The 13,130-nt window shown below is 37.9% G+C and overlaps 1 protein-coding gene across 1 annotated transcript in view; it reads left to right on the top strand.

The window, feature by feature from the left end:
- Window positions 1–13,130, top strand: part of LOC134535751 (probable phosphorylase b kinase regulatory subunit alpha) — a 582,726-nt gene that overhangs the window by 286,837 nt on the left and 282,759 nt on the right. The window contains exon 14 of the mRNA XM_063374982.1: window positions 4,811–4,978. Within this exon, the coding sequence (XP_063231052.1) occupies window positions 4,811–4,978 (168 nt within the window). The remainder of the gene's footprint in view (window positions 1–4,810; window positions 4,979–13,130) is intronic.

Raw genomic sequence — 13,130 nt, 5'->3', positions numbered from 1 at the left:
ACCTAAACTACGTGAGTTGTAGGCTACCGCCGAAAAACATCAAACTTTTGTACCCTTTGTAAAATTTCATCACGGTAAACGACACGCTAGAAAGGAAGGTCTTCAAGTAGCAAATTTTGTGACCATTGTTCAAGTGTATCACTCCATTTATTGGTGCGAAAACACGTTAAAAATACGTGAAAAGTAATTTCAATACAACTTGAAATGTACTGCAGAGTTTATAAAACCATACATCTTTATTTATGTTGTTTTCAATGCACTCAATATAGCCAACATAATACCTTTGCTGCAACTTGCCCTACGTAACCACGTTTCATATTTTAGCTTTTGTAAAAACTTACGTAATGTGTTTTTGTATAGAACAGCAGTTGGCGACCATGAAACGACACGGAAAGAACATAGGTTTGTTTGACTCGAGGTCTCTTTTTGACCTGTCAACTCTCAGGGCTCCCTTTTCCGGAAGCAGTATGGCGGATGGTCGTTTTACTCGCGGGGGCAAGTTGCTCTCAGGTCACTCAGGTCATGCTCTCGATGCTCCTCCTCTCGAGGAAGAGTTGCGAGGGCAAGTCGTCTGCTGGTTGTTTTGGCGCGACTTTGACGATGGAGTCAATATGTTATCAAGCTATATTTGGTGATGACGGTAATATTTTAATAGATGACGACATTGAAGCGGTAAAACATTACAATATAACTTATTCGGCGTCCTTTATTTAACAATCAAAAGATTTGCAATAGTTTCCTAGTACAGGTTAGCTTATGCATACCACAGGCGGTTTAAAGTCAAAAAGCAATAATTATATTTTTTTTTTTTACCTTTATCAAGCTCTCTCATAATTGGTAGTCCAATATATGGTAAATCAATAGCTACTTCATCTTCAGATGAATCTTTCATTTCCAAACAAATTTCTCACGATGTCTGCTATATTTTCCGCCATCATTGTTTTACAACAAATCGCGTTTTCTTCGTGTATTAAAAGTTACCGACTCTTTTTGCCCTCAGGTCAACTTGCTCCCAACTCTTTCAACTCCCAAGGAGCACGAGAGACCTTGAGTCAAACAAACCTAATGTCTGTTATATCAAGCAGCAACTTTATTCTTCTTCATGTTTACTTACGGCTACACCACTTATTAAATTAAATATCGTAATTATTTTCGTTTATGTTTTCAATTTATGTACACTTCGTGAACTACGAAAATTCATCAAGCGAAAACATTTTGCGAATATCTGAAACGAATAAATATGCACTAATGACTGGGATTTGTGTACACATGGAAGAATTGTACCGTCGGGATGCATTGCAGTATCAGAAAGAAGAAATAGGCTTGAAATCTTGAAATTGTTTCTGTGAAAAATATGCTTGGAATTACTAGGTAATATGGTGACGTGAAGAAAGATAAATTACGCCCGCGGAAAATAAGCTTGGAATTACGGTTAAGGTTATGTGAGAAGTATTATTGGCGAGAGAAAACATCGGTTATCAAAATATCGCAAGTATTTACCGATGTCCGATATTGAAAAATGTGCCGATATTACCGATCTCCGATATCGGATATCGAATATCGGGCCATCACTAACTTCAAGCATCTCGTTTAAAACCACAGAGATAGAGAAATTCATGTAAATGTAGACTGTTTAACCATATATTAACGTATAAATATGTACATAACACATAGGTATTTGTACACTAAATTATTGTCTACAAACTGAAAGCATCACACGTTGGAAGTAAATGTTACTCGCTATTACGTGTGTCAGCGTGTATAGTGGGAGTCGGTGTACATACTCTCGGGCCGGCCGGAATTTTCCGTTTACTTGACATAGTGAAACAATAAAACTACTTATAGCATAAACATCTTTATAGTAATTCACGTCCGACACGAAAACCAGCGGTGTATTTACGCAATGCGCGGGAAAGACTGGCTATAATTATCTCTCTGACAGACATGTACAGTCAGGCAAAAGCAAAAACGCCTCGTTCCAGTGCGGAAATGTTTTGAAGATGTTTTGTAATGTTTTTTAATTTTTTTTGGAAAATTATTTCCGGATATCGGGAGTTCCGTTTGTGGGAATTATGGTTTATGGTTGCTCTACTGTATAGTACATTTTACCAACACTGATGAAATCTTATTGAGTTAAATACAGTCAAACCTTTCTGAAACGACCCCTCACGGTTCCCAGGAATAGGGTTGTAATAGAGGGGAGGTCGTAATAGATGTTTTCCGAAATTTTCAGTTGATTTCAACCACCCCCACCCCCCCCCCCCCCCCCTTCCCAAACCACTACACGCTAAGAAACCAGCTGTACAATGGCAGGATGCTGTCACTCACAATGCTAGACGGCTTTGCTTTAAACCCACTTCAACCTTCATGACAAGTCCGTCACCCTACAGGCCACCTCTAAAGAAAATATGTCAAAATACAGTTTATTTTTACTGGTTAGTTTACATGAACGTTTTCTGTTTGCCGTAGTTAAATACACTAGAACCCCGATGTCACGAACCCCGGATTTAACGAAGCAGTGATTTTGCGAATACATTCTCTGGAACCGTCAAAAAATTGGACATTTTGACCAAAATGTGAAAATCGGGGAAATAAAACAAAATGAAAGATCATTAAAATCTGTTAATTTTATCACACAGCGTATTTTTGTGTCGGCTTTAATACTTCCAATAATGTTCATGTAAGAATAACAAAAAAATAATGGGACATTTCCTTTAAAAATATGGCAGCGGTAGGTTCTGCAACGCGAGTGGGCGCACACTAAGCTCGCCCGGCTGACTGGCGGCAGCGGCTTCATGACGCATGAGCTCACCCCTCCCTCCCCGGAATCATTCTTCAAGGCTAGCTCATCCCTCCCAGACACACAAACCATCTAGTGTCCTCCCTTATAACACCCCAACTTCGCTCTCCTTTGAAAAACCTTCAGTGAGAAAATGCTCATTTCACCATCCCTTCTCCCGTAAAATTGGGCTATTATGAATGGGGTACTAAAGCGGTGAGGGAGGGGTAAGATCGTTGTAAATATTTTCGGACCCCTCCCACCCCTCCAAACACACCCAAAAAAAAGTATGTCAAAATATGTATCTTTTCACACCAAGTTCGAGTTCAGTCATCTCTGGCAAGGAATTTACAAGCTTTCAAACTTAAATATTAATGTATTTTAATAGCAAGGGTCCTATGAAAAGGAATATACAGAATAAAATCAAGCTACTGTCACCAAACAAAGCATAAAACGGCCCAATGCGTGGTCGCTTCGTTATTGCTCGCGCGAGAGGCGAGACGTGGAATGTTAGAAGACAGATAAATGCGGGGGAGACAGAAGGCAGCCAGTGTGTTTCCTGCTTTGGGAATAAGTGGCGTAGCCTTTTTTTTATGCTGAGTGAAGCTACCTTTTTCTGTCAACCCACGGGAAAAGATAATTGCTTGATCTGTCAAAATAAACATTGCTGCGGCAGTTAAAACAAGTTGAGGCGGGCGTGCATCCAGTCGGTCGCTGTGTATATCTACTCGAAAAACATAACATCTCAATTCATAACAAGATTCCTTATAACCTACACGTATTGCCGGATGTTTTCAGCCTGATCCATGCAAGTTCTTTAGCCACATTTTTTAATGAAAACAACTGGCGGGCCAGTGTTGTGCCCTGTTTTGCGGACACATAAAGCTTTTATCAATTTGCTGACAGTTTTAATATATTTTTACTCTCGTTAAAATGAAGCCGATACCGTGATTGTCAACAAGTACAAGCAGCATCCGAGGTCGGCCGCAGCGCACGGTACAGGGAGAGGGTGAGCAAGGGCGAGCGAGCGGCCGACTACCATGTTCACTAGCTGCGGCCGGAGGGTTTTTCCTGCATTGTATTAATAGTAATTAATATTTAACTGTATTTTATTTATTAAGTCATAATACATAAAATCGGAAAAAATAGAAAGAAAAAACCTGCATAAGTCATCAACAATAGTTCACAAATTCAAGCCAGAAAATAAACCAAATCGGACTTCAAAAACTAAGCAAATATTGTTAACTGTTAGTAATCAAAATCAAGAGAAATCCAGCAGGTAGCTTTGCCTTAACTGCGTACCACACTAGACACTCGCAAAAAGCTAAACGTAAACATGTTGCTACAAAAACCTTTATCTGCACCCTGCCGATAAAGGGACGTGGAATGTGGGTTGTCAAGCGCTGACAGCGGTCGACAGGACGTGGTATTTTTTTTTTTAGCTATGCGCTGCCTACGGCAGTACAGCACTCGGCAAGAGAAATGCAGTAACAGGCTACTCACCACAAGAAACTTATTTTCTGTCCGATTTTCTTCGGATTTTCGGCAATTTTTTCACGGTTCCTCGAAATCAGGTTGTAATAGAGAGGTGGTCGCAATAAATGGGGTCGCAACAAAAAGGTTTTACTGTATATCAAATTGTTTTGAGAGGAAAACAAAACAGAACACTGTTTAAATAGCTTGAAGAAAGCTGGAGTGTTGCAGAGCTGACAAGCACAGTAGTTGAGTCGCTCCCTGTTTGCAGTCGCTTGCTTCAGGCGACCCACGCGAGCGTCAGCGTGCTCAGCTATTGTACGAGTTCTGATGCCTAACACCTGTTCCTACTCCACTTGCCAGCCATCCTCTTGAGGCCAACCATGACTGCAATAAGCAGTGTTCATCTATAACATTCCTCAGCCAGCCATTTCAGGGGAAAACACATCACATTCACTACTTTCTTGATGTTTCAAAACAAGGCTGGTCTCACAAGCGATCAGTCAAAGTTAGCTGTGTGCGAGGAGAAATGTGCAAGCAGTAAGTTATTGTTCACAGCTCTGAACCCGTGTGTCCACAAGTACCTGGAAGAACACCTGCTGAAGTCGCTGACGTCGCGGCCGCAGCTCTTGAACCGGCCGGCCGTCCGCAAGGGCCGCTTGCTCAAGAGGAAGATGTCCGTCAAGGGAGCCATCAAGAAGACCAGGTCCATCATCTCGATGGACAGTGAGTGATCCAGTCTATGTTGCATAGATAAAGTTTATAGTGGCAATATTTTAGCAAGTTCATTTATGATTCTTAAGTATTTTCTTGAGTATCGTTTTTCAAGTCCTAAGAATAAGCTGGAAGTTCATCAAAGAGATAAGAAGTCTATAAGTTATACAATATCAACTAATTAAACAACCATAAATACCGTACTTTATCGCATAATGGTCGCGCGCGCGTAATCGTCGCAACCATATTTTAGGCTGTCAAAATTGGGATTAAAAAACTTCTCGTGTAAACGTCGCATGATGTTTTTGGTCCCGCTAGTAGATACCAAGCGCTTTGCGTAGGTATCTTTTCCATATAAAACAATGTATTTTAAAGTAGAAATCTAATATTTATTCGGTCATTACCACTTACTTAATAAATTAACAGAAAAATACGAAGTAGTTTGACGTGTAAATTTTCTTATAAAGACGTTTTTAAACGTTATTTCCTTTATCTGATCGTCTGCGTCGCCGCGGTGTAGGTCCAATCTAAAATTTAATTTTGGTAATTACCACTTATTTATTTAATTAACAGAAATACAAAGTTGTCTGACGTGTAAATTTTCTTTTAAAGACGTTTTTAAACGGTATTTCCTTTATCTGATTGTCTGCGTTCCCGCGGCGTGCAGCTTATAAAAATGTCGCCAGCGCATCATTCATGTTTGGTTATGTTGCTTCCCGTTATAAAGGTTGAACTTGTTAATTTCACATAACAAGATGGATGAACAAAATTAATGTAGCATATTTATAATTTCACTTCACTACACATTTTATTTCTCTATGAACCATAAAATCAGTAATTTGTATTTATATCTTTGAATGTAATACTTCCTTGCTCAAGTAATGATATTTGTTTAACGAATAAGAATGTTTTTTTTTCACAGTTCATATGTAATATTATATGACGAATATTTGTAAAACAATCTGGTATTGGTGGAAAAGATTTAACAAAAATTATTGCTAGCTAATAAAAGTTTTGTTTGGAAGGAATAGAGAAAACGAAAGGGAATTGATATAGGAACTTCGAATAGTAAAGACATGACATTTTTATGACTACAGAAATTGAACTTATAACTGGTGAAATATTTTGAAGAATTATAAGAAATGATTAGGGCTGTACGGGATAGGTAATTTTGGTTCGGGAAAAATTCGGGCGGGAAGCTATGATTTCCCTCGGGAAACGGGACGGGAACGGGAATTATTTAAAAGTGCAATTTGTATCCAAGCAAATTTATTTATTTAAAAAATGGGCTATCAAAACCATATCATTTTAACTTTTAAAAGCCATAGTATTAAAATAAAAATTTTGAAAAAATAAACAATACTATGAAATGCCTCCATTTTCGTGTATGAACACCAGTTCCTCTGTATGTTCTGAGGTAAGGGACATACGCTTGGGGGATACAATGTTCCCAGCAGAAGAAAACACACGTTCACTTGCTGTTTCTGTTGCAGGGATGCCTAAATACTGCATTGCAACTTTACACACGTTAGGGAACGCATCTTTTCCTTTTTCTCTCCACCACTTTAGGGGATCATCACTTCTTTGTATAACAGGCATACTGAAATAGCAATCAGTTTCTGATGACATGATCTGGTTACTTGATTCGCTCTCAGCAAGTTCGTCAAAAACACTCCAGAGAGAAGTAGAACTCTGTGCCAACTCACTGGTACCTGCAGTTGTTACTGAAAGAAAAAGAAACACCACATTCTTAAACAATGCTATAGTGGCTTTTGTATAAATAAAATAACTAGGCCTACAAATAAATTAAACAATACCTGGTTGTGCCGTTGCCTGTGTGATTTCTTTTACTTTTTTATCCAGGTGGTTACGTGCCAAAAGTTTTTCTTCCGTTGGAATTACAACAGCCTTAAACCTCGGGTCTACTAACATTGCAGTATAGTATGGCTCTTTTCGATCGTAGCATGGAAATCGTGCTTGGAGAGCCAGAAGTACCTCATTTGCAAACTCCCATCCCTGTTTTGCATTGGTGTTGATGTAGGCCTTCAGACAATTTTTTAGAGAAAAAATGACCGGAATGACCATTGATGCTGATGGTGAACGTTCACCACAAAGTTGGGTTGTAGCATCATACAATGGTTGCAATATATTAATGTAAGAGTCAATAAGGTTCCATTCACTCAACTGCAGATTGTCCATGTTCAGTGTTGGTAAGTGACGAGAAAGAGGTATCTTGTTTTCAAACAATCTCTTCAGCATTAAAAACTCTGAATTCCATCTTGTCTGACAATCTTGAATCAAGTTTAGTACCGGCAGATCTAGTTCTTCTTGAATTCGATGCAACTGTTCAGTTGCTCGCGCACTGTGTTTGTATCGTCCAACAATAGAACGTGACTTTTTCAGTACCTCTTTGATCTCACATGTTACTTTAACAGCATCTTGCAATACAAGCTGCAGTGTATGTGCAAAGCACTGCAGCTGCGTAAACTTAAGTTTGCATAGCGAAAGTCCCAACTTAAGGTTTCGTCCATTATCACTCACAATGTACATGTCCACTTTGTCCCCTGCATTTTCTAAGTCCCATTCATTGAAGCACTCTACTAGTTTCTCACTAATTGCTTCACCAGTGTGTCCACCAGGAAAGCTGTAACACCCTAAACAGTACTTCTTCATGTCAAAATCTTCAATAAAATGACATGTCAGGGACATGAATGCTTCGTTGCTAGCAGATGTCCACAAATCACAAGTGAATGATAAAGAAGCAATTTTGGATAAACTTATTGCATTGGCAATATGTTCAGACATTTTTGCCTTTGTTTTGTTGTACAGTTCAGGTATTACTCTTCTTGAAAAAGTGTTACGAGATGGCACTGAATAAAGTGGTTGAGCTATTTTAAGGACTTTTTGAAATTTATGATTTTCCACTGTACTGTATGGCAACATAGCATCAGCTATCCATTCCCCAATACAGTTCGTCAGTGAAATGGCCCTTTCATGTGTTGAAGGCCATTTGTAAGTTTCGTCTAAGCGAAGTTGCTTCTTTGTTGGTTCTAAAGTTTTTTCCCCAATATTTCCGCCTTTCCGTGTTGCTTCTATCTGTTCCAGTTCTTTTTTCAAATTTGGATGTTGCCTCAGATGTCGAAGCAACCCAGATGTGCTACCAAAATTGGTTTTTAAAACCTTTTTGCATTGTTTACACTGTGCAGACACATTATCTGGCATTTTTTGGTAAAAAGACCAGATAGGAGTTTTTAATTTGGTGTGGCGACTTTCCATGATGAAATTCACGTACGTAAACACACACACCTTATGTAAAAAACTTCACACTAAAATACTCGCCAACACAGATAATATCACAATGCTTTTAAAACCGGAGTAAAATACATTGAATATCTTGTTCTGTAGAAAAAGGAACCTGAATCTCTGGCGCTCGGCTTTGTGTGTGGAACAGCATCGGTGACAAACTTTATGATATGTAAATATTTAGAAATAACATTTCACCACAGTTTCTCTCAACGCCTATCTTTGCTTTCACCGTCGTTTGTCCTAAACACCAAAATTATGAACATTCAAATACATTTCGATGTAATATACATCAGTGTCGCCAACGTCTTTCCGCAATATTTCTTATTTGTTAAAACGAACATCACCGAACATGCACAAAGACGCCATATTTACAAGACTTTGAACGTTCACATCACCAAACGTTTTACTCATGGCCGTATGGTACACCTTGGCAAGTGGCACAAAAAAAAATGTTTACAATGGCAAACGAAGCTGAGAAATTGCCGTGGCCACAAACGCACGTAGTAAAGTAAACTAAATACAGTTTACACAATTCGCTTTACTTTTATTGTTCCGTCTAAACGTGTGTCACGGTTAGCTATAAAATGGAGCGCTAATGCAACATTAATTGCGGGAAATGCTTTGCATTAAACGGGAAAATAATGCATTAAAACTATAGGGAAAATAACGGTGCCAGTAAAAAAAATACGTTAATTACGCAAATTCGTATATCTCAGGTACGTAAAAATGAGGTTCTACTGTCATCACAGAAAACTTATGTTCCGTTACGAAGACACCTAAAGATAGGTTACGCAGTGATTTTATCAGAAAAATTATCAATATACATTTTCGGGAAATATTACTTTCCCGAATAATTTCGGGAAAAATTCATTCCCGAAATTTCCCGAAAAATCGGGATCCCGCCCAGCTCTAGAAATGATAGTAAATAGGAATAATATTAATGATTTGAAGATAGTTATTGAAATAAAGAAGAATTATTATTTATAAGAAGATTTGAATATTACAAGTCGATACCAGGAAGAAGACTACGAGTATAAACTGCGAAGACTGAAATCAGATTAAGGCGTTTCCAGGACGAAGAAAGAAGTATTTCTAATTTTCAACTGTACGAGAACATACGGAAACGGCGCTAGGCGTTCCAGGACGAAGACGATCAACGATAGGCGTTCCCAGGACGAAGATGGTCATCTAGAGGCGTTTCCAGGACGAAGGTTAGAAACAACGAAAGGCGTTCCCAGGACGATGACGACTCGTTAATACTAGGCGTTCCCAGGACGAAGGTACAAGACAGCGAATGGGCGTGCCAAGGATGAAGACGCAGAAGATTCATTGCTGAGGTCCTGGCTGAAAGAAGGCAAACCTAGTAACGCATAGTTCGTTACCACGGAACTATAATAACAGGTCGGTTATATAATGATGAATGAATGTCACCACATTTACTAGCTTGCAAAACTGACAATCGGGAATAATTAATATCACTTGAAATCCCTTACTAAATTTTTTTCACACTACCAGATTGCTAAAGTTAGAGACAACTTGAGTTAAAATTCACAAAATTGTTGTATACCAGCTAATCCAAGGTTTTAGGAACTTTTCCACGACATACCCAACTCTACCCCTGAATTAGTCCGGACAATAATAAATATATTTTAATTAATGGTGTGTATAAAAATTAATTAAAATAGAAGTAATTGCAATGATTATTCATTATTTCAACTTCGTAGAAGTTGATGGCGCCTACAAATTAAATTAAATGATTCGTTCTTTTGTTCTTATCATATAAATACACTAGAACGAGTCTAAGTACTTTCGAGTCTTATAAAGTCAAATATATTTATTATAAATAATAAAGAATTTGATAGTTAAGGCCCGTTTAGATTGGCTACCTCAACGTGGGACCATAAATCAAAGGATTAGCACGAAGTATATAGACTACAACAAAATGAAAAATTTTAACTCAAGTTTAGAGATCCCACATACATGATGTCAGAAGATAACAGGAACACTTATTTCTTGAGGGGAAATAATTCAAGAGCTACATCAGAAACAGATCCATCTGAAAACACAGATCAAACTGAAATAGACAGTAACATCAGACAGGGCGACGTACCAACACCGCAAATAGGCGAAGTAGATACGAGAATAAGGGAAACTAACATGTCAGTAATTGAACAAATATTTATGTTCATACGCGAAGCGGAGGAAAAACGTAGACAGGAAGAACACGAAGCGGAGGAGAAATGGGAACGAAAAGAACACGAAGCGGAGGAAAAACGTAGACAGGAAAAGCGCGAAGAGGAGGAGAAATGGGAACGAAAAGAACGTGAAGCGGAGGAGAAACGTAGACAGGAAAAGCGCGAAGAGGAGGAGAAACGTAAACAATATAATCAGGAACTATTAGAAAATCTTAGGCAAATTAATACAGCCATGAATAGAATGGTAACGGACACAGAAAGAAAAGTTTCTATAGTATGTGATAGGTTAGAAGGAATAGAAGGGGATCTATCTAAAGTAGAGGAAAAATTGAAAGAATGTGAAAGTAAATGTCAAAGTATCGCGGTAACTATAGTCGAGGAAAAATTAGACATAACCAACAGACGAAATGAAGTGAGATTTGAGGGAGTAGAAGGAAGAATCGGGGAAATAGAAAAAGAAATGCAGTTGCGAAATACCGTCAGAAATCATAGAGAAGTAGAGGTAATACATTCACAGACTACAATACCGGAAACTAATAATCTAACTAATTCCGCAGGAATTATTCGAGGTTCGGATACGAATAATAGCATCATGCAAACAGCTATAACAGATCCGATATTAGCTTTACATCATCCAGCTAAGAAATGGTTAGACAGCATACCAACTTATTCCGGAATTAGCAATGAAAATCCTATGCGATTTTTGAGAGCATTCGAATAATATTGCAAAACTTTCGCACTACACGAAGCAGATAAGTTGAAATGTGTGAGTCATTGTTTAAAGAACACAGCTTTCTTTTGGTGGGAAATGTTACAAGATACTGTTACTGAGTATGAAACATTTAGAAAACTATTCACACAACAATTTTGGAATACTAGGGTTCAGAGTAATCTAAGGATCCAGTTACATGCCGAAAAATTCGATAAGAAAAATAAAAGTTTCGAAGCACATGTTAGTGAAATGTACGAACGAACCAGGTATTTAGATTGTAGAATGGAGGATGCGGAATTCGTCGCACTAATATTATCGCAACTACCTATTAAATATCAATTACAGTTTGCGGGTAGACAATTTTCAAATATTGTCGAATTCAAAGAACAGTTATTAGTGTATGACAAACTCGAAAAGTTGGAGAAAACGACGACGAACAGGGAAACATGCGAACGTAGAGAACCGAATGAAAATCGTAACAATAGTAAACCGAATGTACCTATGTATTCAAATTGGCACCAAAGAAAATTTGAAAATACAGGAGAACAGAGACCACCGCGAGTTAACACATTGGGATTCGATAATTATAAACGAAACTGGTATGACAGAAACCAATACAATATGATGAATTTTTGGAAATATGGTAACCAGAATTACAATAGAAACAATTATCATGAATCAGATAGGAGATATAAATTTTCAAGACCACAAATGAAGGGAAATTGGAGAAGGAATGACGACTATTGTAAAGATACACAGAACGCAGGAGGGGCGGTGACTCAAATGACACAAAATGCGAATACAATTGAAAATACGTCACAGGAACAGACGAATACTAGATTTCCGACACAAGGAAACAAACCAAGGGACCAAGTCGTATGTAATTTAGTTCAAACACCAGAATGGAGACCAAACACCAAACTTACGTTTGAAAATTCAACACATCCGAACGGACAAGGAGGAAGTAATGTAATGAGTTTTAACAACCGTGAGTTTAATTCAAACGCGATATGGCATTCGCCAGAGGCTAACCAAAATGCGCAACAGTTAAACTAAGTAGGGTTAGAGAGGATAGACTCCGAACGTCTAACCCAAAACCAGAGAATGGATTCGAAAATAACTACAGTACAACCCTGTTATAACATTCTCCAAGGGACCAACATAAAAAAATGTTATAAGCAGGAAAATGTTATAAGCAGGAAATCATCTTCACTTTGTAAAAATTACGCGTGGATTGATTAAATTAAAAAGTTTAGGTAAAACAACACAAAATACAGGAGTATTACACTAAGTACAGCAATAGAGTGGAAAATTGGTTAATTTTATTTATAGGTAATACCTAATACCTAATAATATGCTAAAGAAAAAAAAATGTTTTGTACGATACAGTTCAGAGTCGAAACAGAAATATTCAACTCTTTTGCAATCACAACACGCGTTTTGTTGGGGTTCCTGTCCACTTGGTTAATAAACTGAATTTTTTCAGCTACAGAATATATTTTCGCTTATATTTATCGGCCATCATAACCGTACTAAAACCTGAATAAAATTTCAATACGGCGTATTTTAATTAAATACGACCGTGACTACAATAAGTAAAAAAAAAAAAATTACGGTAAAGGTTAACCACAAACAAAAGCCGTGAATATATCCATAGAACAGTTAACCATTTCAAGGTGTTAAACCTTTGAAACAAAAACCAGCACCATAGACTACAGTAGCACTGTTTCCGACCATGTATCAGTGCACAAAATGCGCATCATAAGTATAAAGGAACAAGTCATAGGCTAACAAGCGTGAACAGGACGCCATATTGATAGTCGATCCGGTGCAAGTTGTGGAGTGCGTGTGTACCACGTCTATGGTGAACTACTCAAATGTAAACATCTGATGTTTGTATATGCGTGCTGTATTTTCTAGCTATGGTTTCGCTCTAAATTATGACTTTGAA

The sequence above is a fragment of the Bacillus rossius genome, chromosome 10 (assembly GCF_032445375.1).
Source record: "Bacillus rossius redtenbacheri isolate Brsri chromosome 10, Brsri_v3, whole genome shotgun sequence".
Lineage (NCBI taxonomy): Eukaryota > Metazoa > Arthropoda > Insecta > Phasmatodea > Bacillidae > Bacillus > Bacillus rossius.
Note: the sequence above shows the minus strand (reverse complement) of the source record. Positions and strands in the feature narration are given on the sequence as shown.